The 24,367-nt window shown below is 43.0% G+C and overlaps 1 protein-coding gene across 7 annotated transcripts; it reads left to right on the plus strand.

Moving 5' to 3' along the window:
• Positions 1–475: 475 nt before the first annotated feature.
• On the plus strand, positions 476–21,655 carry LOC146569797 (protein phosphatase 1 regulatory subunit 12A). 7 transcript variants are annotated; one of them, XM_085282347.1, is made up of 25 exons: positions 476–870; positions 5,776–5,906; positions 6,265–6,383; positions 7,553–7,709; positions 7,847–7,991; positions 8,087–8,161; positions 8,312–8,391; positions 12,324–12,532; positions 12,675–12,784; positions 12,876–13,073; positions 13,236–13,318; positions 13,423–13,512; positions 13,650–13,751; positions 13,845–13,946; positions 14,022–14,112; positions 14,196–14,321; positions 14,392–14,512; positions 14,638–14,741; positions 16,033–16,092; positions 16,183–16,205; positions 16,283–16,346; positions 16,503–16,607; positions 17,752–17,802; positions 18,022–18,072; positions 20,376–21,655. In XM_085282347.1, exons 1-25 carry the CDS (start codon positions 595–597, stop codon positions 20,460–20,462), a joined length of 2,760 nt encoding a protein of 919 aa, XP_085138473.1. In that variant the 5' UTR covers positions 476–594; the 3' UTR covers positions 20,463–21,655. The 7 variants fall into 7 exon arrangements, with proteins under 7 accessions (XP_085138473.1, XP_085138474.1, XP_085138478.1 ...); XM_085282348.1 differs by having other exon boundaries at positions 12,879–13,073; XM_085282352.1 differs by having other exon boundaries at positions 12,348–12,532.
• The last annotated feature ends 2,712 nt before the right edge of the window (positions 21,656–24,367 follow it).

Here is a 24,367-nt window from a genome sequence, read left to right on the forward strand (position 1 = left end):
TTTTTTTATATTTGTACATTATATATATATATATATATATATTGTCTAAATACTGTTCATATGTATTTACCCCCCACCGCCATGTTTGCACTGAGTAGGAGATGCATCTGTATAGTGACAATGAAGGCATTCTATTCTATTCATAAAGATCAAAACAAGAAAAAAAAAGAAAAAAGAAAAAAACGAGCATTAAAATAATATGACAGAAAAACATAAAAACTGTTGTATTTACTTATATAATTTTGTGTTTGTGTTGCAATATATAATATAATAAATATATAATATAACAAATATTAAAAGGGAATCTGTGTTATTTCTTTGATTGTGTGGTTGGTCATCTTAACTGTCTGAACTTTTTTTCCCCTTAAATTGATGTGGTTGTGGTAAAAAAAAAAAATAACAGGGAAACTTCCGAGTAGTTCCTGAAGGCAGCGCAGAACTGCCACTCAGTCGCAGAAGTTCGCTATGTCGTGTTGTCCGCCAGGGGGCGCAGTCCGGGAGGTGTGTTGAGGGCGGGGGTGCGGAATCCAAACACGGCACTCCGCTTCTCTCCTCGTACCATGAGCTGAATCTGTCCGGGACAGACCAGGGAAGATGGCGGCCACTGACCATTCCCGGTCCGAAGCTGCCAAGCAGCGACGGCAGGATCAGCTGCAGCGATGGCTGGGCTCAGAGACGGATCAGACGGGTTCGGAGTCCCGGGAAATCTCGAGCGGTTCCGGAACGCGCCGGGCGAAAGTTCGGTTCGCCCAAGGAGCCGTATTTATGGCTGCTTGCTCCGCCGGAGACCGGGAGGAGGTGGCAGCGCTGCTCCGACAGGGAGCTGACATCAACCACGCTAACGTAGACGGACTGACAGCGCTTCACCAGGTAGGAAGTTTTGCCCCTCTAACTGTCAGCAGCTAGTTTTCCTTTCTGCCCGAGCTAATCGCTACAGTTGCTACAACTGTCGCTCATCTAAAGGGAAAAGGGCTCAGCGTTGATCCCTTAATGATCCTCACAGCGAAGAGGACTCACAGGTAAAATGGACCACTAACGTACTTCCAGCCCAGCAGCTCCTGTAATCCATCACTCATTCCTCTGTGCGTTTGTTTTATAAAGTCCGGGAAGAGTTTCTGGCCTGTTTAACACTAGCAAACTTGGTTTATTAGCCCGTTGGGAGGCTGTCTGATCCGCACTGTTGCATTTAGTAAATTACAGGCTTCTTTTTATGGCGTAAAAAAAAGCGAACGAGAGGGCAGCAGACGGTAAAAACCAAAGAGCCTGGTGGACCATTTTTAGACAGTTATGGGCAGGCTTGTGGCATACAGGCCCTGCCGAAGAGTCAGGAAAGTAGTGGGAGAGAGAGTTTCACCGTCCTATCTAAAGGTCTTAAAGCAAAAAAGAAAAGAGGGAGGGCATTATAACTGAAGTTTTCACCCTTACATTTATTATTGCAGTTTTCGTGATTGTTGCGTTCATGAGTCGAAGACAGGCTGGACTTGTTCGGTGCATGTTCAAGTCCTCCTCTTGTCCCTGCTCTTGACTTAAGTCATAACACCCAGGCTCACTCTGGACACCATCACTGTCACACAGGCCCTCGGTGATGCAGCATTTCCTCCACTTTAATGGCACTGTGTGGTAAACACATTGCTGTCTCATCTCATAAAGTGAAAGCAGGGTCAGATGAGTTTTGACCAGGATTCCTGAGAACATACAGAAAAGATCTGCTTCGAAGTCCTCTGGCCTGCGTGCTCATGCAGATGTGGTTTTTCCCTCCCAATTTTGAGGCAGTTTAGTGAATTTGCCCCACCACGGCTGGTTCAGATGAGTCTTCTGGTGGCTCCACATGTCCGACCGGTCACCCAGTGTGGTCACCCTCCTTGCCCTCCATCCCTCTCTCCCCCTATTGCTCATCGGTTGCCTGGAAACTCGAATTAAATATAGGGCCCGCACTCTCCAAACTTTCCATCCTCTTCATCCAAAGCCTTTTCTGTCTTCTCCCTCCTCCTCCTCCTCCTCTTCTTGTTTCTCTTTCTCCTTCCCTTTGCCAGTTCCCCATGGAGGGGACTTTAGGGATTTCGGATGAAGAAATGGAAAACATGCCTCAAACAGCACAAACTGCTGTTGTCAAAGGCGATTTTCACAATGAGTCACTTGATGACCCAGTGAAGGAGTCTGCTGAGAGTGTGTGTATGTGTGTGTATGGACCGTCGTCACACGCAGGGTGCCAGAAGTACCCACTGTTCATTCATTCAGCTCAGAGCACCCACTCCATTAGTGGGCGACCCCCGCCCCCCCCCACTCCGGCTGTTACTGAGCCCCATTTTCAGCTCTTACAATGATCACATTTTTGTTTTTTGTTTTTTTTCCCATGCATTACCTGCCTAAATCTCTCATATTATAAAAGGGAAGGAGGAGGCTTTCCCCAGCTTTGTGATTAGTTGATTTAGCCTAAAAGAAAAGCCTCTTAGGTGGCTTAAGACAGGCCTGATGGAGACGTTTCTGTACGTGTTACAGACACTTGGCGCTGTGACGTCCCACAGAAGAACTGCTTCGGTAACGTCACATTTTTTGAGTAAATATCATCTCACCTGCTGACATCAGTGAAATGAGACACCAGTGCAGATTAAACTAATCGTTTTGTTAGTATTCAGTTCAGCTTTGCTTCAGAGTCACAAAAAGACAAATCTCCACCTTTATCAAGTATTTATAGCCATGCCACTGGCTATGTGCCGCATTGGCCCAGGCCGATCTCGGCAACTACGCAGTAGATTGCCACTAAATTTATTATAATGTTTAAATAAACACTGTAGTCCCCAGAGGAGGAATCCGTATGACTTTGCAACCTTCTTCGTGAAGTTAACATTTGTAGTTTTTAGTGAAATGTATTGACAGCTTTTTTTTTTTTTAAAAAAAAGAAAAGTTTTTTTTTAAACTTCATTTGTATTTCAGAGTATTACAGATGTTTACATATATGCAAACTCTGAGAGAGCAGGAGAAACTGTGTTGGCACTGTATCTAAAATATGGACCGTCACTTTTGATTTCACTTATTGATTACTCAGAATCGCTCTCGTTTTGGAGAAGCAGCATCGTCGAAAACTCTTCCAAAGTGAGTCTGCAGCAGCTTGTCTTTGCATACATGCATATATGAGATAAAATACAGAGGAATAGCTTCATTGCCAACAGGTACCCACTAAAAAGATGGCACACCATGATCCCTCTTTTAATAAAGAGTGGTTTCATTGTTTACGATTGAAAACGTTCTCTTCTGTTCAATTTAGCTAGTTTTCAGAGAGGGTGCCAGTTTTAGTTTTAGTGTTCTTTAATTATTCAGAAGCTCAGGGCGGCGATCACAATGCAAAGACCTGATTCACAGCCACACATGTGGTTTTTCCAGTAAACACAAAAGTATTTACCAAAGCCTATTCGTGCTGATTTTGTTGACAAAGTTAAATAAGACAAAAACTTCAAAAGTGTAGTTTTTGATTTTATTTTGTTACTTCAAATATTTATTTCCCGCCTAGTTTTAGTCGTAGGCTATAATAGCCGTGGGGCAGCATAATGTCATGATATTTTTCATATCGTACCGATACCGGGACACCAAATATCGATATTATCATCAAATCAATGAAAATGCTCATCTCATGCACCGCCTTCCCGAGATGGTGTTAGCCGAGCAAACTTGCATTAAAGCGACTTTACTGAAAAAATCGTCCAACACTGGACGCACACAGCATGACAAAACCGCATCCTAATTCAAAGTTACACAAGTTAAAATAGGAAAGAAACCTCCTTGCAACTAGAAAATAATTTTTTCACATTCTGCAACCGACTGCAACTTGTGGTGACTAAATGTTTGCTCAGAGCTCGAGGGCGTTGCACGCTCACGACCGCTTTTGATTACGAGACGATTGCGTAGGTCACCTGATAGGAGGCAAATTTTCTGCAAATATTAAATAAAAAATACTCAGAATATAGGAAAATGTTCAAAATTGCCATAATATCACATATTGAGTAAACTATTGTCTTACTTATTATCTTACTTTTGAAGTAGAGACTCACAAACACAGAGCATTACTAATATTTCATAGACAGGTGAATGGAATTATGGAGTGCTGCAAAGTTCAGTCAGTGAACATTTACGCTGCTCTAAATTGACAGTTAAACATTAGTGAATGTGAGCTAATATATCAGTGCATCCCTGTAATTAAAAGACATTCGTAAATTAACTAATAATGCTATTTATAAAGTCAGTGTCTACATCAGTTTTCACCCAAAAATGAAGAATAACAAAAGCATAATCTTATGTTACTCCCTGTCTGATTCTTACACCATCAAAGAGTAGGTACAGACGCTAGTAATATATTTTTAGTTTTTTGTGTTATTAACATTTTATTTATTTGGTCTTCGCACAGATTCTGAGCTACGGCTCATTTCTTTATATTTTGATAGGAAAATGTGAAATTGGTGTAGTGGTAGATACGGAAACATTTGCAAACATGCATGGAAATACATTATACAAGCTAAAAATGAAGCTTGTTCATATTTAATGCCTTTGAAAGTCAGTATTTGGTATGACCATCTTTATTCTTCAACACGGCCTGAACTCTCCTTGGCAAGCTTTCTTATCATTTCTTTGAGTACTCTTCAGGAATTGTTCTCCAGGCTTCTTGAAAGACATTCGATGCTCTTCTTTGGATGTTGGCTGCCTTTTTGAGCTCAAAGCTTCAAATTTGGATCCGTCAATCCATCAGGCGTGAGGAATCGGTGCTGCCACTGATTTTCAGTCCAGTTCCTGTGTAATTTGGCGCATACCTCAGGCTTTTCTCCCCGTTTCCCTTAATTAAAAATGGCTTATTGACAGCCACCGTTCTGATGAGACCAGAGCAAACAGTAGATGGATGAAAGGCCAGATCCATCTTTCTGGTCTCGGCTGGATTCTTTTTTTCCTTATTTCTTAAGGCCATGACTTTAAGAGACTGTCCATTTGCCAGTTTTTTTATTTTTATTTTTTAAAGCTACCCACATCTCCTTTTGTCATCCACTTGTTCTGTTTCCTCAGTGTTTAAGGACACACTGCACACCATGCCGGGAAATGTTGTCGTTAGCTAATAGCTGCCAATTAAAAGTGGTTATTGGTGAAGTTGACTGTTACGTTTAGATTCAAAACTGGTTTATCTCTTGAGTTAGTTTTTGAATGATTCATAGGTCAGAGTTAAGTGGCTTAAAAAACCAAATAAAAACATTCCTCTGAAAACCATCAGCTGAAAATGAGTGAAAAAGCAGCCAAAAAAAACACTTATTCAGTACAAGAACCTTCCATCTGGCTCTTTTTAATAAATATTAACTTAAATCAAAGTAACCTATCATAGCAAAATCCCATGAGGTCCTCGTGGGATTTATCCCGGGACTTGTGTTTGATCACACTTAGATTCTTTGCTCGACCTAGCTTGAGGAAAAGCTGCTAAATAGAATCGCTGTTTCACTTGTGCTGCAAAATGACTGTTTTGGAAAGTACTTGAGGGCTTTTAGCAACCCACTTAGCAGAAAGTCATTACAGCAAGGAGACACACAGTAGTCATTGTTTTAGCCCCGCTGCTTTGGTTGAGTTTAACAGATTTTGGAAGAGTCTGGAGTTTTGCCTTTAGCAACGAACCATGGTGAAGTGGGTCAGAGACCTCCTCTACTGTACTGAAACTGTACTCAGACTGGCATCCATTTGTTAATGTCAGAATAAACAGTAAACACTTGTACATGGCAATCAATCATGCGGACGTTTGTCCTCTGGCAGGCCTGCATTGATGAAAACGCTGAGATGGTGCAGTTCCTGGTGGAGAACGGGAGCGACGTCAACAGAGGAGACAACGAGGGCTGGACTCCTCTGCATGCTGCAGCCTCCTGCGGTTTCATCCAGATTGCTAAGTGAGTGTCGACCACCATCACTTTGTCACATCACAGCCGAGTGGTGCTGAGGGATTAGAAAACACAGACGTAAATCAGTGTTAGATAACACACATAAAACTCACACACATTCAGGGTTTTCCCAGGCTCGTGATTGGCCTTCTGGAGAGGGGGTTGACTGCACAATCGGTCGACATACATTTAAGGCTAACAGTCGGTGTTACTTGACTTGAATAAAAATGTATTTTAAACTCAGTGAACCAGTGATCTTCCTTTTGACTGAAGGCCAAAAGCTCATCGGAGGGTGCCAAGAAAACTCGTTTATCCTCCATTCAGGTTTTACCGTTGCTATCTGACAAATGTATCTTTGTTTTTTAAGGTATCTGATAGAACACAGTGCTCATGTTGGAGCAGTGAACAGCGAGGGAGAGCTTCCTCTGGATGTTGCCACAGAAGATGCAATGGAAAGGCTCCTGAAAGCTGAAATTAAAAAACAAGGTAAAAGCAACAAAAACGGGAGAATTGGAACCTCTCCTCTCCACCTTTCTGGTGTCCTCCCTCTAAGTGACTCATAACATGCAGTCACATTAGCTTGTTTGACTATTGTGATTGCTGGGTGCCGTACTCTAGTGCACTTTAGGATGTGGCTCCAGGTACAGTTCAGCTGGACTTGGGCACAGTATCGATTGAGATCCTAGCCTTGAAATGCTTCCTCAGTTTTAAGGTTAATCACACGAGAAATATGGGCAATTGTGCAAGATAACTGCTCCCAATGTGAGCGCACGGGGGCTTGATTCAAGGTTGTCAGTTCTGTTGGGATGTGCACATCCATCTTAATAATTAAAAGACAATATAAACCCTACTTTTGTGTAGAATCAACACAAATGCAAGGTTGCTTGTAATCGGATATTGTGCGTTTCCGTGTTATCTGTATTTTTAGGTCCTTTAATCAGCCAAACCTGCAATCCTGAAACCGAAAATCAAATTTTCAGTGTGATGAGTGATGATGCCAAATTAAAAGAGAACTTTTATGTACAGTCAGTAATCTTACTGAAGTTAGAAGACTGAAAACAAACGTGAGCTCACATGTGTTAGTCAACCGAAGCGATGATGTTGGGAGTATTTCAAGGAATTAACTATACTGATGATTCTACACAGCTTTGGTGCCGGTTGCGTTAGTTTTTCACAAGCAGCAATAATCAGGAAATCATACAGAGCTCAGGCTTCAGTTTTTGTTTTTTGTTTTATAAATATGGAGCCTCAGAACTTCATTTTTTCCTTTTTCCTGTTCATTCCAAAAGGAGGCAAAGAAACAAGGACAGCGGCCGTGCACCAAATGTTCTGTGACCTTAATTGTTCTGGACTCCAGGCTTGTGCTTTTATCTCTGTCGAATGTGTGTTAGCTGAGATCCAAATACAACCGGGAGCACAGATGACGTATATGAGATAAATTTACACTCACAAGTATTTATTTTTTTGTGTGTGGGATGCTTTACTTACAGAATTGTCCTGATATTTGTAAGCTTTTCGTAAACAAAACTTAAGTTAGAGTACATTAAACCTGACTTGTAACCCCGATGTCATCACTCATCATAGATCTAAATGGAAGGGGAGTTTTAGATGCTTTGAAGTGCTTCTTAACTCGAGGTTGTCACTGCTTGTCACAGGAATAGACGTGGATACGGCCCGAAAGGAAGAGGAGAGGATCATGCTCCGGGATGCCATGGCGGTGCTGGCAGGAGACGGCACACTCACACCTCACCCAAACACCAAGGCAACGGCTCTACACGTCGCCGCTGCCAAAGGCTACATTGAAGTCCTGAAGTGAGCATAAGTGCACACATAAGAGCAGCTTGTTGACTTTTGTTTAATTTTGTTACCATGCCAAGTCAAACGGCTTTTATTCTTAGCCTTGTTCTCTCCCCCACCTCCACTCCTCCCAACTCCCTCACCTCGCTCAGGGTACTGTTACAGTGCAGGGTGGATGTGGACTGCAGCGACACTGACGGGTGGACGCCTCTGCACGCAGCAGCTCACTGGGGGCAGGAGGAGGTGTGCAGCCTGCTGGTTGACAACATGTGCGATATGGGTGCCGTCAACAATGTGGTGAGGGCACGGCGAACAAGCTTTCCCTCTGCAGTTCAGTCTGTGATTGGAGCTTTAGCATGTGCCATCACTGATCACTGTGGCTGTCCTTGTAGGGACAAACACCTTTAGATGTTGCAGACGAGAACCTCGTGGACGTTCTGGAGGAGCTGCAGAAGAAGCAGAACGCTGTGAGTCTGTCTTCACACACACACACACACACACACACACACACACAAGGCACTGTGACTATCTCACTTGCTCGGACAGACCTGTCATGATTGATGGCGTTCCAGCGGCGAGTGCTCTCTGTGTTTATGTCTGTTTATATTCCTCTTCAGTTACGTAGCGAGAAAGAGAAACAGACTCCTGTTATTGAGCCCATTTCGCATATCCCCATGGTACCAGTCCGCCCACGCAGGTCAGTGCCAGTGTGTTGGTGCGTCCGTATGTTTGTGTATATCTGTGTGTGAGTGTGTACACGCTATGCTGTTCCTCAGCCCAATCCCAGTAATCCTTGATCCAGCTGTTGTCTGCATGCAGGTGTGACAGTCCCAGTGTTCCCATCCCTTCAGCTGTGTTACTTCTACCCACCAACCTGGGTAGATGTAGCAGTCTGTCTCTCAGTTTCATACTGAATATTAATGCTTTCTTTTTAAGTCTGCATCTGATCACCAGTGTTGGGAAGGTTACTTTTAAAATGTATTCCACTACAGATTACAGAATACATGCCCCAAAATGTATTCTGTAACGTATTCCGTTACGTTACTCAATGAGAGTAACGTATTCTGAATACTTTGGATTACTTAATATATTATCATGCTTTTTTACAACTACGTGAATGTACTATTGCTGTGATTTATGACTGTTACTGAAGGTCCGCGGCTCCGAACCGTATTAAAGGGACCTCTGACTAATATGTCGGGCTCCGAGTTGGGCTCGTAGCCGAAAAATAGCTTTACTTCGTTGTCTGGGTCAACTTTGCTAGCGAGAAACAGAGTGAGGCGTTGAAAGGCTGCTCCAACGGAACTTATTGTTTTGGAGGAAAACACGAACACAGCGTCTTAATAGCTTACTTACAACTGGGCTCGTCAGGCACTCTTCTTGGCTGCAGTGGTTATTATTATATTTACATGCTTCCAGCTCCTGTTTCTGCTCGATGATAACTCGTAGTTTTCCACTCGCCCTTTTCTCCCTCCTCGCGCTCACAGACACATAACGGGTATGGCAGTCCATTCTCCCAGCAGCACGGACTACACTGCCCATGAGGCTACATTCTTTAGAGCATGTAGCATCCTGCTTAGCACAACAACAACAAAAAGCCGCTCTCTCACCCAGGAAACACGCAGAGAAAGAGCGTCACCCTGTAACCATGGCAACCGTAACGCTGCCACCTGGAACAACAGAACGTAGCTGTCAAACAAAACCCAAACAGTCCTGACCCGCGACAAAATGAAACAGGAAAGTACCGCAGTGTAATCCATTTATTTCAACAAAGTAACTGTATTCTAAATACCACCTTTTTAAACGGTAACTGTAACAGAATACAGTTACTCATATTTTGTATTTTAAATACGTAACGGCGGTACATGTATTCCGTTACTCCCCAACACTGCTGATCACATTGTAAATGCTAAATCCAGCCTGTTGCAAATGGCAGCTTACAACCAGTGTTGGGTGTAATGCGTTACTAAGTAACGCGTTACTGTAATTAAATTACTTTTCCACTGAAAAAGTAGAGTAACTAATTACTGTTCATTTTTAGGTATTTTAATTACAGTTACTTACAATTTACTTGCGTTACATTGTAAAATAATTAAACTGGCTGAATATCATTATTTAATTTCAATAATTTGTCTTCTAAACGTAGAAGTAAACTCTGCCGCTTTAACATCGTTGCAGTGCAGGTGCACATCATTTCGCGCCAGTTTGCTGCATAGTCGTATTCTAAAGCAGCGGTCCCCAACAATTTTTGCGCCACGGACCGGTATGAATAAATTTTCTTTTTTTCGGTACCGGTACTAGTTTTATTTTGTTGTATTTATCCGCGACACCTTAAAGTCCTTTAAGGTGTCTTAAGGTGCCACCTTAAGGTCCATGAAAATATTGTCGGGCATAAACCATACCTGAAAAGACCCAGGAAAACTGAGTAAACGATAAAAACGATAACAAAATAACGCTGAAAACCGATAAAAACCCTGAAAACTATACATTTCACACCTGAGCCTCAACTCTCGCGGCCCGGTACCAAACGACTCACGGACCGGTACCGGTCCGAGGCCCGGGGGTTGGGGACCGCTGTTCTAAAGCGGAAGATGTCGGACTCGGCTGAAGCGAGTGGCTGTTTTATGAAATGGACATATTCCCGTCTCTTCACCTTTCTGAAACAAGCAGACAAGAATATTACAGTAATATGTAAGCTATGTCCTGGGGAGAAAAAAACTATCGGCTGCTGTTAATAGCACGAGTAATCTACTGAAGCGCCTGACACGAGAGCATAGACAAACACTTCCGAGTGATCCTTGTTCATCATCCATGGATAACACCGCGGCAACTCCTGCCAAGCAGGCAAAACTTGATTTTACTTCAGCAGCACAGAAAGCGTCTGAAGGTGAGCTTAAAAAATGATTGCAGGCTACATTGTGGAAGAGATGCTACCGCTGCGTACTGTAGAGTCTCCGTCTTTAAAAAATGTATTTATTATTTAAAGAGTTTAATTTCTATTGATTGTCCACTCAAGGTTTATAGGGGTTTTAAGAAGTATTTAGTAAATTACTTATTTAGTAATTAAGTTACTTTTCAGACACAGTAATTAGATAAGTATTTTAAATACAATATTGACTAAGTAATTAGTAATTAATTACTTTTTTAAAGTAACTTACCCAACACTGCTTACAACAAATAATTAAGTCCCCCTAGCAAGACTATATTTGCCATCAAACACTAGAAGGAAAAAAATATATTAACAGTAAAATAAAATGGTGGGTGATACGAGTAAATTCCAACATCGCAGTATATGCAGCGTAAAAACTACAGTGAAGGTTGGTGTGCTCGCTCACAGAACATCCGATGTGATGTGCTCATGTAAACAGGGGATCAAGAAAACAGTGTTAAAGATGTATTTCATACATTTAAAGATGGTTGAGATGGTTAGGTAGATGGATTCTTTTTTTCTGTACATGAAAGATTCCAAGAACAAAAACAAACAAAATTACAGATGGAAAAAAAAATGCCAGTGACTTAAAGACATTCAAATAATGCTGTCATATTCCTTCACGTTAGATATTAAAGACTAAACAGTCTTAAATTTGTAGGATCCTCTTTGCTCTTAGTACGAAGGGCCTTCCAGGCCAAAAGGGTGGAACGGAATAGTAGAGCAGTAGATGCACAGGATATGATGTAATGTCAGAAAAAGGTTTTCAAATTTGTGACTTCTCATGCAGCAGTGCAAGCGTTTGCAAGCAGTTGATTAAAAGCTCCACAAAAAAAAGAAAAAATATATACATTTTTTATAACATTTTTTTTAACATTAATTTAACCAGGAAACTCTAAAGGTAAACAATGTGTCTTTGGAGAGTGTCCCAAGGTGTCCTGTTGTTATCCCAGCATGTTTCTTTGTGTGCTAACAATATGCAGTAGACAGTAGAAATAAAGGACTTTTTCAAAACTTTGCAAAAACCGGTAGAAGTTGGTCAAGCGGGGTAAAAGAAACAGAAACTGACTAAAGCATAAATATTTCTCTGTAATGTTGAATTGAAAAGTCATGTAGAACTAAGCGAGGATGTTTTAAGTTTTTCAGGTAGTATAAAATGATTGCCCTCTAAGTGTTGTTGACGATATAAACGCATACTTTGTTTCTCCGTGAAAAGATGTCTTATTTTATCTTTGAATGCCATTTTTCACTGTTTCTCCTTCTCGAGTAAAAACAAGTATAATTCAAACACTTTTCAGAGGATGGGTGCTTTGCTGTTGATGTCTTGGTTAATAGGGCCAAATGTGCACGTAAACCATATTATTTACCATTAATATGTAGTGTGGCACTGAGAGACAGCATTTGTTTTTTTGTTCTTTTCACTTCTGTGGCTGCTCCTTAATCTGTGTGAATGATTTCAACGTTTCACTTTAAGGAAACGGCTCGAATTGGTGCAAAGCAATTGGCCACAATTACAAACGAAGCAGAAACGGCGGCACAGAAAATGACCCACTGTTTCACCTACCGAGGTCTTGATTGATGCATGCTCGCTCTAATTGGCTGCACATGGAATGATTACCCTCACTGATCAGCTCCCTGCATGCCACCTGTTGTTCCACCCCCCCCCACCCCCCACCCCCACCTTGGCCCCGCCCCTGCAGGACTTCTATCTCTCGTATGAGCAGCAAGGAGAAGATCTGCCTCCACGAGCGGGAGAAGCACCCTCCGCCTCCTGCCCTGCAGAGCAGTCCGGCAGAGGACGAGGAGGAGGAGGGCCAGGCGGGACAGAACCAGTCTCAGGGCCAGGCGAAAGCCTCGAGCAGCTCCAGCTCAGAGGAGGAGAGCGAGTCTGAGAGCGATGCAGAGTCAGGTGAGAGAAGCTGTTTCTGCTTTGAAGTACCTGCTGGCTGTGTTTATAGTTCAGAGTTATTGTTATTGATTAATCCTAATGACCTTTGCGCTCATACAAAGAAGGCAAAAGAGCATTTTTAATAACCTTTGCACTCTTGCAGAGAAAGCGAAAAAGCGAGAAATCATAAACAACTTGAACAACAAGCGCAACACCACCAATCTGCTTCCTACCTCCATGTCAACAAGCACCACTGCGAGCCAAGTGAAAAGGGTAAACGGGAAAAAGACTTGGAGCACATGAGATGCATGTACGGCTGTGTGACAGCAAGGCAGGATAATAAAAATGTTGACTGTGTGTGTAGCAGGAATTAAGCAAGCCTCCAGTCACTGAAGCCCCGGGGTCATGGAGAACATCTCTGAGGAAGGCGGACAGCTCTGTGACTCTGGGCTCAGCTGGGCTATCTGACCCCAGCCAGGACACCAGCAGACCTCCAGAGTCCGGCCTCGGCATGAGCCGCTCTGCCTCCAGCCCCCGCCTCAGCTCTGAGGCTGACACCAAGGTACGCAGGCGCTCGCGTGATTCATAGGTTTATACACTCATGAAACCACAGTCGTACTTCTATAAATCTAGCTTGACAGGCCAAATAAAGGCTTCTTTACTGCCTCCATTCACTGAGTCACATAAATAAATGACAAACTGATCTCTTCCCCCTCGCGCTCAGGAACCAAGGCTTGCTCGAGTGCCGCCCAATCCAACACGGAGACTCTTCAGTATTCCAGATAACACTGCTGACAACTCCAACAGGTGGGCCTCAACTCTCATACACGTCCGCGTTTGTGAAGCCAGAATCCGAATCCCTGCATATGTCCCCTTGTCACCCTGTGTGTGTGTGTGTGTCTCTCTCTCAGTTGGCTAAGCCGTAGCTCCTCTTACACCCGACGCTTCAATAGTCAGTCAGGAAATGATCTCACTAGCTCCACCCCGTCTTTGCTTCACAGGTCAGTCATGCTGCTCACTGCCCGTCTAACTCTGCTGTTTGTGTGTAATTGTCACTGTCCCCTAACGGCAAACGCTAATTTGTGCGCGGCTGTGAAAGGTGCCTTTGAGTTTCCAATGGGTTCTGTCTTGTTTCCAGCTCATCTTATGGAAAGAGACTGGATGACCCCACCGTGACCTCAGCTAGCACAGGAACGAGCTCTGCTGGACTCGGCCGCCTTAATAGTGTCTTGGCTCAGAGGTATTTTTCATTTTACACTGCATGTACGATTTTTTTAATTTTTTTTCCTTTGGACCAATATGAGTCAACTTTCATCTTTCTTTCTACGAAAAGACTTCCTCAGGAACAGACGGAAAAGAAGGATCAACCAGCCATTACCACCTCCAACTCTCAGAGCACGACCGCAGGCGAACAGGAAGCCAAGCAGAGGCGCAAGTGAGTGATAAGCGTGTCTTTGAGGATGTCGAAGGGCGCGACTTTGTTGCTAAACTTGCGTTTCGGCTAATGTAGGTCCTACCTGACACCAGTGCGGGATGAGGAGGCAGAGGCGCAGAGGAAAGCTCGCTCCCGACATGCACGGCAATCCCGCCGCTCCACTCAGGTGGGGATACTTGCTCAGATGTTCGCCCTACTGATAGAGGCTGTGTCAGTTTGGCGCTTGACTGTGTTTTCTTTCACCTCAAGGGGGTAACGCTAACAGATCTGCAGGAGGCAGAGAAGACCATACAGACCATGAAGACGGACAACAAAGGGAGAGAAAAGGAAGAGGAGAAGGAGAAAGAAGCAAAGCAGAAGAAGGGCGAGGAAGGGGTGAGAGCCGGCACTTTAGAGGCCTGTTGACTGCTGTCCTTATGTAACACCATGTGACGTCACAAAGTAGGGGATGCTGTGTTTACAGGAATTGAGCTGGAGGTCTCGTATTGCCAGCCTGCAGAAGTCAGACCTGCTGGGCCTCACACAACCTGCTGGCACACCTAGACCTCAGACCTCTGACAGAAGAGGTAGGCTGCCGCCCTTGTTGCTTGTTTGGGTTTTTGTTTTCACATTTCCTTCGCTCATCAGCGTGTGGTTTTTGCTCGCAAACATTAGTTTGGTCTTAAAAGGCTGCTGTCTGGCTTTGTTCCAGATGTGGAGGCCAACACAGGGGAGAGCGAGACAGAGCGATGGGCCAGGGAGCGCAATGAGAGGAGGCAAATTCAAGCCAGGAGGAAGGCACAGAGGACCGGGGAGGTAAATTCTGCTTATTAATCTGAAAAATGAAATGCAGGATGGATATGCTCATAAGAAGAGACAAATTTGGCGAGAGAAAATAGAAAACGAAGATGTGTACGATGAGGAGGAATAAGGGGAAAACTTGACTTTAGGGTTTTATGAAGAAGGAGCACAACGCATCACACTGAAGGGAAAAACAGTCAGGCACTCTAATATTCACTAGAGAGCTAAAACTCTTAAAGTGCCTTTAGCTGGCCAAAAACCTTTTAGTTTTCAAGTGAAAAGATTTTTTTTGGCGCTCTGTTTATTTTTCTGGTAAGAATCTAATGTTAGCTTTGCATTAGTAAGTTATTGCATTTGGCTAAACAAGTTACAAACATGGTAACGTTTCTCCTGGCTTTGTGAATTATTCACATTCAAGTCTAATAAAAAATGCAGACTATCAAATTGATTTAGCTTAACTGTTTACCCCTTGAAAGCCTACTAGAGATAACTGTCGAAGCTCTTCTCTGAACCGAGCAGGTCGTCATACTTCAGCTTATGTAACAAAATGACTGGGTTTGCATCAAAAGCCATTAAGGATACAGGGAGGTCGTCTTTGTAGGAAAAGAGTTAACTCACAGAAATGTAGTAGACACAAATTTATATCTGATTATTGGACTGCTCAATGACAAAATGCTTGCATCGCAGCTAAACATACAGTACTGTGCATAAGTCTTGAGCCACCCCTAACTCTTTTGGGTTTCACTTCCAATGAGCCATCCAATAGTCCTCCAGACTTTCTGAAAGTCTTCCAAAGTTTTGCTTTGGACATTGGCTTATTTTTCACTCATTCAAGTCCAGTCCAGTCCTTGTACCTGACCATGTTGAAAGGAATGTTATTGTTTGTTGATTTCCAAAGAGCTACTGGTTCAAACCTTGGCATAGGTCAGTACTGTGTGAAGTGTGTTCTTTTTTTTAAAAAAAAAAATAGCAGAAATTGGTCAGTAAATTGATGCCATTTATTTACCATTTTCCTACCAACATATAAAGAAATCGGGGGTGGCTTAAGACTTTTGCACAGTACTGTAATATTTCTGCTCATGCGTCTCATCTTAACCACCTTTAACTCCCGTCCGTCTCTGTTTTTTGGTTCGGGAGCTTGCATAAGTGTTGGTTCTGTACTCCAGTAGTGTGTCCCACCACACGGCAGCCTTTAGGCATTTCCCAGTGTTTTGCAAAAAACGGAGACGGAGTGCAACACAAAGTTAGTAGATTGTTGTGGGCCAATGTCTGTAAGAACCTATTGTTCTGTCTGTGTCGTCTGCAGGGTGAAGACAATGATCCCAGTGGAGAGGAAGAGTTTTCCACCAGTGGGCTCAATTCACAGGTCTGCGTGAACTCTTGTTTGTGATCTCATTAGAATGTAACTTAAGAAAAGAGCTGTAAGGTATTTGCTTTCCCCCCCTCTTGTTTACAGACAGACCAACGTTTGAGTTCCAGGTATGAATCCCACTTTTGATTGATCTGAATTTTCTCCATTCACAGTGTGGATGACCTTTTTGTTTTCATATAACCAGGTCGGACTCATCCTATAGCGACCGTACACGGGGAGGAGGATCTGAGACGAAGGACTTTAAGAAGGTGAACCGACAGCAAATGTATCGCTGTTGAGATCATGCGATACATTTGCCTTATTTGTCCTAACTCTTCATTGCGTGCGTGCGTGCGTGTGTGTGTGTGTGTGTGTGTGTGTGTGTGTGTGTGTGTGTGTGTGTGTGTGTGTGTGGTGTTTGTCAGTTGTTTGAGGAGGTTTCCAGACAAAACAGCCAGCTCCAGTCACAGCTCCAGGACACTCAGAGGAGTGTCACTCAGACCAGGTTGGATCTGGAAAAGGCCACGCAGGTGACAACAAATACACACAAAAAGTCAAACAGAAACTGTTCTTGTCGTCTTTCACCACGCAGAGTCAAAGCAAGAAGCTCATAGTGGTGGAACTAGTAGGGCAGGTTCTTTGTTACTGCTTATGATTTTTTTCAACCTCATTTCAAATACTATTGCTAAATATAGAAACCCATATAATGTTCCCTTTGTTTTAAGCCTTCGACTGCATTTGAATCCTGGTTTCATACCTTCTGCATATTATTATTTTTTTTTTTTTGTATTCTCCAATGGGAGTGTATTGTACAGTCAGTGATCCGTAGGCAACCCTTCAAATTCTCTACCCAGATGAGGGAAAAGTGAGACCGCTACTAGATTAAAAAGGTTCTTAGAATTTGGATATTTTTAATTTTTATTTATTTAGTAATTTTTTTTACATTTTTTTTCCCTAATTAAAATTGATCTATATAGCACCAATTGACAACTATGGTTTTTGTTTTGTAAATTTAAAGTCCTTAAAATATTAGACAGAGAGCCCCCATTGATGAGCCCTTGTGATTAGGGTCTTGGCAACAGTGGGATGGAAGAACTTTCTTTTAACAGCAAGAGAAGTCCAGCAGAATCAGTCTACCATGACTGGTCGATGAAAGGAGAGCATAGAGGGGGAAAAACAGTGCAAAACACAAACTACAGGAGAGAGAAGACAAATGTTAATGGCAGTAGTGATGTGTAGTCCAGCAGCCTGAACCTACGAGAGAGTTCTGTTCATGTTCACCTAATCCTGTCGCAACTTTAAGTTTTCTGAAAAAAAAGTAATCTGTCTCCTGAACTTAAACTGGGAGCTGGTTCCACAGGTGCGGTGCCTGAATGCTGAAGGCTCTGCCTCTTATTCTACTTTTGAAAACTCTAGTAAATCACTTGTAAGCCTGCACTGTGACAGTTAAATGCTCTGTACGGGGCCAGATCCTCAGGACGTGTAAGGAAGCAGAATTCAAATACAATTCTGGATTGCTACTACTAGCAGTGAGCTCCCAGTTTCACATGCAGGCTTATTGTGTCCATGGTTCCAGGGTGTACCTTTTCGATGTCTTTTTGCATACAGGCCTGCATGTGATCATGTAAAAATACCAGTGCGGGTTATGTAAACGTGGTTTATTGTATTCAACAGAGACAGGAGCGTCTGACTGACTGTTCAGCCCTGCTGGAGCGGGAGAGGAAGGTAATGCATCCCTTGCTAATGATGTTACTTGCTGTGTTTTCGCTTCATCTGCCACACTACAGCCACTCTTGCTGTCTGTTGACGCTTTCTATTCTCTACTCACTCAAACCACTTCCTCGCTTGTTTTCGCTCAACTTTTGTGCTCCTTCCACGTCACTCTCTCTTTTTCTCTCTCTACCTGCTCCCCACCCTCCCATGTCGTATTTTCCCCGGCGCCAGGATCGAAGGATGTTGGAGCGGCGAATGGCGGAGCTGGAGGAGGAGCTAAAGGTGAGAAGATGTTGAGAACGACTCTTATCATGCCCACGGGCACTTTTGCATGCTTCTGCTCGATTAGCTTGGCTTTCGCTTGTGCTGTCCAGCAGTGTGGTGAGAGCACAAGGTAGAGAGCTGTTTTGCACCGTGTCCAGGTGGTGTGACGAGGGTGGTGTCTGTTGGAGCCAATTTCTTCATTTAGTTGCTTAGCAACTTGAGGCATCTTATGTCTCTGCGGTCTCCATTGTGACTCTGAACAGAATGAGTTATTTTGTTGCCTTCTCGAAAGATAATAAACTTCTGTGTAACAGCAGACAAATGATTAAGCATGGCTTTTAACAGAATAGTTCTATTTATAAATCAATAACTAAAAATGCTAAAAGCTAAATGGATCAGTAAGGTAAAAAAAAAAGCAAAGCTCATCGTGTCACCCACTCTAAAACATCAAATAAACAAGATGATATTTAGTTTTGTAACCTGACTGAGGCAGGCTCGCTGCTTCCCTGTATATCCAGTGTTTAGTTATGTGCAATATATAAAAAAAGTACTGGGCCACCTACACATTACCTACATAGCTGCTGGGCCATGAAAGCACACAGTTTTTTGTGCTGATGTTAATGCCAGCGGAGGTTTGGAGCTCTGCAGTTATTTAGTCTGCAGACGGGTTTATGACTCGGCAACTTTGTGGCTAAAACTTCCACTTTCTAGTAATTCCACTTACAGGTTGCTGTGGAATATTTAGAAAAGAAGAAGGGGCACAAGAGACTGTTGCAACAGTTACATCTTATTACAGTATCACACTCAAATTCAATGAGCTCTTTAGATCCAGGTTTGAATCTATTGTCTTTTTTTTTCGTTCTCTGCTATCAAGTTGGTTTATTAGTTCCACTTCTGATATTCAAAGCCTCAGTGAACTGTAGACGGAGCAACATGTAACATGTTAAATGCTTAGTTTATCCACACCTGATATATATATATCACACATCTGATGGCTTGGAGGCTAAGGCAGCAATTTATAATCAACCCTTTGGTTTAAAAGGAGTTGTTGACTTATTAATAACCAGCCTATCAACAGGATGTCAATTCTCTGTACTGTTAATGTAAAAGTAGAAATACTAAATGGCACTGTTATCTATATCAGCCTTTTTGTTCCCTGTAGTTAATCAGACAAACAAAGCACACATAACTACACTGATAGCTGTTACTTTACTTTAGGAAGTGCTGTTTACTGGTTCTTTATATTGAGCTTGCTGATTTAGAAGTTAATGGCAAAGTCATTAATGATGTGGTTTAGTTTCATGTGCTGATTTTGCTACAGTGGGTCACAGTGCCTGCTGGAAAAAACTGCAAAAGCTATACTCGAATAAATTTAGGCTCCTCTCCTCTTCAAGGTGTTGTGTACGGCCAAACAGCTCCCAGGGCCTTTGTTTTTGTTGTTGTTTGCTTTTTTTGTTTTTCAAAATCACTTCTTGGATATCTCATTTCAACCACGTTTTCATCTGTGATGGAAAGCCTTGACAAAATGGCAATCCTACAACTTTAAATTCATTTTATGGGAAGAGGATGAAGCTGCAGAAAGCAAAAATCTGGCAAGTTGGGCTGGTTGTTGGGCAGAGGCCAAAATAAATAAGCCTTCAATGCACTGTGAGGCAGCACATGAGGGCAGAGGTCCTCTCTCCAACACCTCAGGATGTTACAGCGGAACTTTATGCTGACAACCCGACCATGGGGGACAAATTCACTGCTCAGCCCATGAATGTCAAAAAAATAAAGCTCTAGCTTTCTTCCATTTGTGCTCCTGACCTCAGGCATTGCCTTTGGGCTTAGACACTGTGGACTTCAGAGCCAGAGACCCAGTTCTGATCCCTCGACGTGAAAGTGAGGTCAGCTTGACTTCCAGAGAGGGAGCGAGAGAGAAATGTAAAAATAGCAGGACGGTGAGATGGAGATGACCTTGTAGGGGAGATTGGACAAATTTATATTGTGCATAGTTTTTGGCTCTACAGTGCAGATTAACACATTCGCCTAATGCGAATCTGCGGTTCAAGACTGGGAGGAGATGGAAAACCCTGGGAAGGTTGTGCCAGGAAGGAAGGGCATCCGACGTCAAATCTGTGCAGATCCATCTGCCGCTGCGACTCCTGGGAAAGAAGCTTTATGGGTTTTGCTTCAGAGTCACAAACCTGTTGACTGCATTAATCTCTTAACATCCAACAGCTCATTGATCCAGTAATGTGACCACGACAAATGTAAAATAAAAGCTGCATTTATATTGTGTAAAGAATTTGTTTTAAAGTGAGTTTAATCTTTACCACCAGGTTTTGGTTGACCTGAAGGCAGACAACCAGCGCCTTAAAGATGAAAATGGAGCACTCATCCGTGTCATCAGCAAACTCTCTAAATAGATGCAGGGAGAGAGAGTGACATGAAGAGCAGGGATCCCCCCGCCTCCCTCCACCCACCTATCCATCCATCACTCCCTGCCATACATTCCTCCCAGTGCCAAAGAGAGAGCGAGAGAGAGAGAAGGGGAGAGAAGCAGCAGAAAGTCCTTCGTACATGAGCACTACAGCATGACTTGGATTGTGGTGCTTCTATGCGAACAGCTGGCGTGTCTTTTGTGTGCCTTAATGCCGGATAGTCACAGTAAAGACCCCGTGGCTGCGGCCAGAGGCTTCCACAGTAGCATCATGAGACCCGACAACAGCCAGAACACTCTGTGTCTGGTGCAACACGCAAAACTGTGCGTCATGGTGAGCGCCAACGCACTCCTGTGCACTCCTATCCGTACTTCCTCGATGCACACAAGACAGTCTGGGCCTTAAAGTTCCCAGTTAGTATTTATTTTTGTGAACACATCTCACAACACACATTCACAATTTATTTTTATTTCTTCCCCCCCAATCCCCTCATCCTACTCGCAGTCCAAATGTAATGTGTTGTCAGGCAAGAAAGATTTCGGTGCATCCTACTTTTTTTTTTTTTTCTTTCTTTTTTCTTGTTTAAACATTCAGCATCATCCTGACAACGGGAGTCATCCGTGAAGGTCTGTTGGGTTGTTGTCTTTCCATGTGCAAGTGTTTGAAGCCACCTACCTCTCCACCTATGCACTTCCCCACATCATTTTTATATTTTTGTGACCACAGATACACTCCATGCTCTTAAAAACAAAAAAAGAAAAGCACACACACAAAAACTGACCGGTCGGTCGACCGCAGCACTTTATTCTCTGCAAAGCGCTAAAGATCTGCGAGGCTTTGCCCGTCCTCCAGACAGAAAACGTTTCAGTTTACCACCTCACGACTGCTTGCCTTTAAGCAAGTAGAGTTAGAAATTACCAATGGGTGAATATCAGAGGTCATTGCACATCCTATTATGCTATGAGTGGTTTTTGGTTGTCATTGGATTAAATATTTTCATAATTTTTCGGCATCAATTCCTCTGACAAAGGAGCATGGTTATGTACAGTCTGTGTATAAATGTTAGCCTTGAACAATACCCCTTTGAAGTAAAATTCCATGTAGCCTTGCTTCACATGTTGGTTTTCTAATATATTAAATGGATGTCTGCACCCTAATAAAAGTGTGTTTGTAGCAAATGCTTGGTTATTATCCACCTCTGTTCAAGCAGACTGTCTTATCAGTGTACACAACACTCAGTTCCCAGATGGATTCCTGCCTCTTTTGTAACTCTAGTCATTGAGTGGCTCACTTTTATGTTTTGCGGTCACCTGTTTGTTTGCGTTTAGCTCTGTTTTCCCACACTATACTGTATCATCCATGTGCACGGTGTCTGTTAGTCTGTCTGCTGGTAGCCAGATGTCCTCTGTCACTGGGGGGAAAAAGAGAGAAACTGAACAGCTGTAACACACCAAGAGGCCTAAAAGAGGAAACAGTCCAACACAGATGTATTTAAAGTATGTTTGTGCTGCTGCATTAATCTGCTTCTGCTCCCAGGTGGACAATACATCAAGAGCTACTTGACATGATAGAAGCTGGTGTCATTACATATGCTGGAGTGCTCAGACATATGGGTGAAGCTGTGCGAGTCCCAGTGTTTCTTTCCCACTTGCAGTAAAGTGTAGTTAACACGAGCCATCCATCTGTTTGTCTCATCTGAGAGTAGAAAGATGGACCACTGTCCTGCAGGCTAGAACCTCTGACAACAAGCTGAGCTCCTAATAAGGAAGGGCAGGCTGGCTGAGGCGCTCTCTCTAAATATCCCTCAGGTCTGAGAAAGAGAGAGGAAGGGAACTGGGGAGGAAGAGGGAAGCGGATGGATTGCAGCCTTATATGGACAAAGCACTGCTTTTCCCAGGGTTTGTGGCTCTGACCCCCGGCATGATGCCAGATGCTGCACGGGCAGCTCCCTGGCGCCACCGAGAGGTGCGAGTAATGCAATGCTGCATGTCAGCTGACGGTCAATAATTGATTTGATTTTTATTTCTATAGTTTGTTTTCTGGACTCGGCAATAAAAATAAATCTGAGACAATGCTTTTGTAATCGGGGAAGTAAAGCCAAGATCAACATCAAATAAAACAGGCAACAGACCAAAATTTTCAGGTTGATTGTTTGGCCATTTTCTCTCAGTAACTGGTTAACTGGATATTTTGGCAGCATACACTTTAAGACCCAAACCGAATTGGCAACAGCTTTATGGTGGCTTCGGTATTCCAAATCTTACTTTGGATTCACTTTTAGTGTGCAAGCGTGACTGACCTGACCCTAACAGACTGACCTGTATACAGAGAATATGTTTCTAACTAAAGATTTTCTCCTGTAAATCAATGAATCCATTGAGTCATCAATTATAAGCACATAAATTTGGGGCTCGCAAAACACACACTGTCTCCAAACCGAATCAGTAGATGTGGCGACACCCTGACTATCAGTCCCAAGATAGTTGAGCTTGTTGAAACACAGCAGACCTCTGGCACATCTTCATCTTTTCCAAGGTGCACACAGAGAATAAATCTGCAGAGATTAAACACTTGTGGCGCAGAGAATAACTTATGGCTCATAAACCCGATGCAGATAAGAAGTTAAAGCTGTTCCTGTGGAACGTGAATGACGCACCAGCACATACTCAAGAGTGCGGAGCAGAAATCTTGAGATGGGCCGTTACATGAGGATACCTGGACAGAACTGAGGGCATCAATCCCGCAACTGCCAGGAGGAATGGGAAGAGCAGATTCAGAGACTTTTAGATTAGAAAAACTCCTTCAGTGGGACCTGTGCAGCACTATGCAGATCAATCGGCATTCACCAAAGAACATCAGAGCCGACAGCTCCAGCATCATCTCCTCTGTTTGTTAAATGACTGCTGATGTCAAAAATCTGAAGTTGTGTGACTTGCCAAATCAAAACGCATCGTTTACCTCTTTATCTGAATCAGTCACGGCAGCAGGGAGGGGCAAATTCACAGGTCTGGACACTGGGTTGACACTACTGGGGATATCTGCAAGAGGTCACCCAGCCCAGAACAATACACTGTAGAGTTCTTTCTATGATTTATCTAAGTTGAGCTTTATGATAAAAACTGATGCAGTGACATTTCAACAAATAGGCTTGCCATTAAATAACTGGCACATAATTTGTTTCATGGACATCTATGGCTTTATTTCTTTTTGTATGTAGATTGGATGGGTTGCTACCACATCTGGTAAGAATTTCATGTCCATAGCACCTTTTGAAATATACTTACTTGGAAAAAAAAAAGGTGTTCAATGCGTGTTTGTGCTTGAGTAGGGCGTTTTATTAGAGTGATGTTAGACCCCAAGAAACTAATGTTATATTTCTGCTCATTTATTCCACAAACTGAAACTAAAGTTTTTTTTTATGCGTTAGTGAATAAAAGCAAAGTAGCAGCAGGATGTGACTCAAGCTGCCCACTTGCTCTGATGTCCTGGTGTCCTCACACGGTACAAACGAAACAGGGACACTCATAAAAGTGTTGTCCTAGAGCCAGCGATCAAAAACTTCACAGGATACCTCGTATTTAGCCTTACACTCTATTTGAGAGGTTCAATGTATGTGGCTGGTACTGACAGAGGACTGGCGCTTTTCTAGTCTTACTGCCCAAACAAAGGACTTCAGACTACAAGCTATTTTAAGCACGCATTCATAGAGCCCTACGTTTTATCTACCTTATCTATTTTTCCCACAGCCCACAGGAGGACAGGTGCAGCACTGGAAAGCTTAAAAATGCAATAACGGAAAATACGATGGTGATCTTTATCTTTGGAGCTTTTATTAATTAGTTAATTATAACATAAATATAACTGAAAATGTTGTGTTTAGAAAATCCGAA

Source organism: Mchenga conophoros, linkage group LG7 (genome assembly GCF_057382185.1).
Source record: "Mchenga conophoros isolate Kocher_MC1m ecotype Shallow Benthic linkage group LG7, M_conophoros_male_GT1.1, whole genome shotgun sequence".
Classification (NCBI taxonomy): domain Eukaryota; kingdom Metazoa; phylum Chordata; class Actinopteri; order Cichliformes; family Cichlidae; genus Mchenga; species Mchenga conophoros.

Bases quoted from the DNA above. Each gene is read 5' to 3' on its own strand.
- LOC146569797 (XM_085282347.1), top strand. From the start codon at position 595: ATGGCGGCCACTGACCATTCCCGGTCCGAAGCTGCCAAGCAGCGACGG. The intron at 12,533-12,674 runs GTGAGAGAAGCT...GCACTCTTGCAG, and splicing joins TGAGAGCGATGCAGAGTCAG to AGAAAGCGAAAAAGCGAGAA. The intron at 12,785-12,875 runs GTAAACGGGAAA...CTGTGTGTGTAG, and splicing joins CTGCGAGCCAAGTGAAAAGG to CAGGAATTAAGCAAGCCTCC.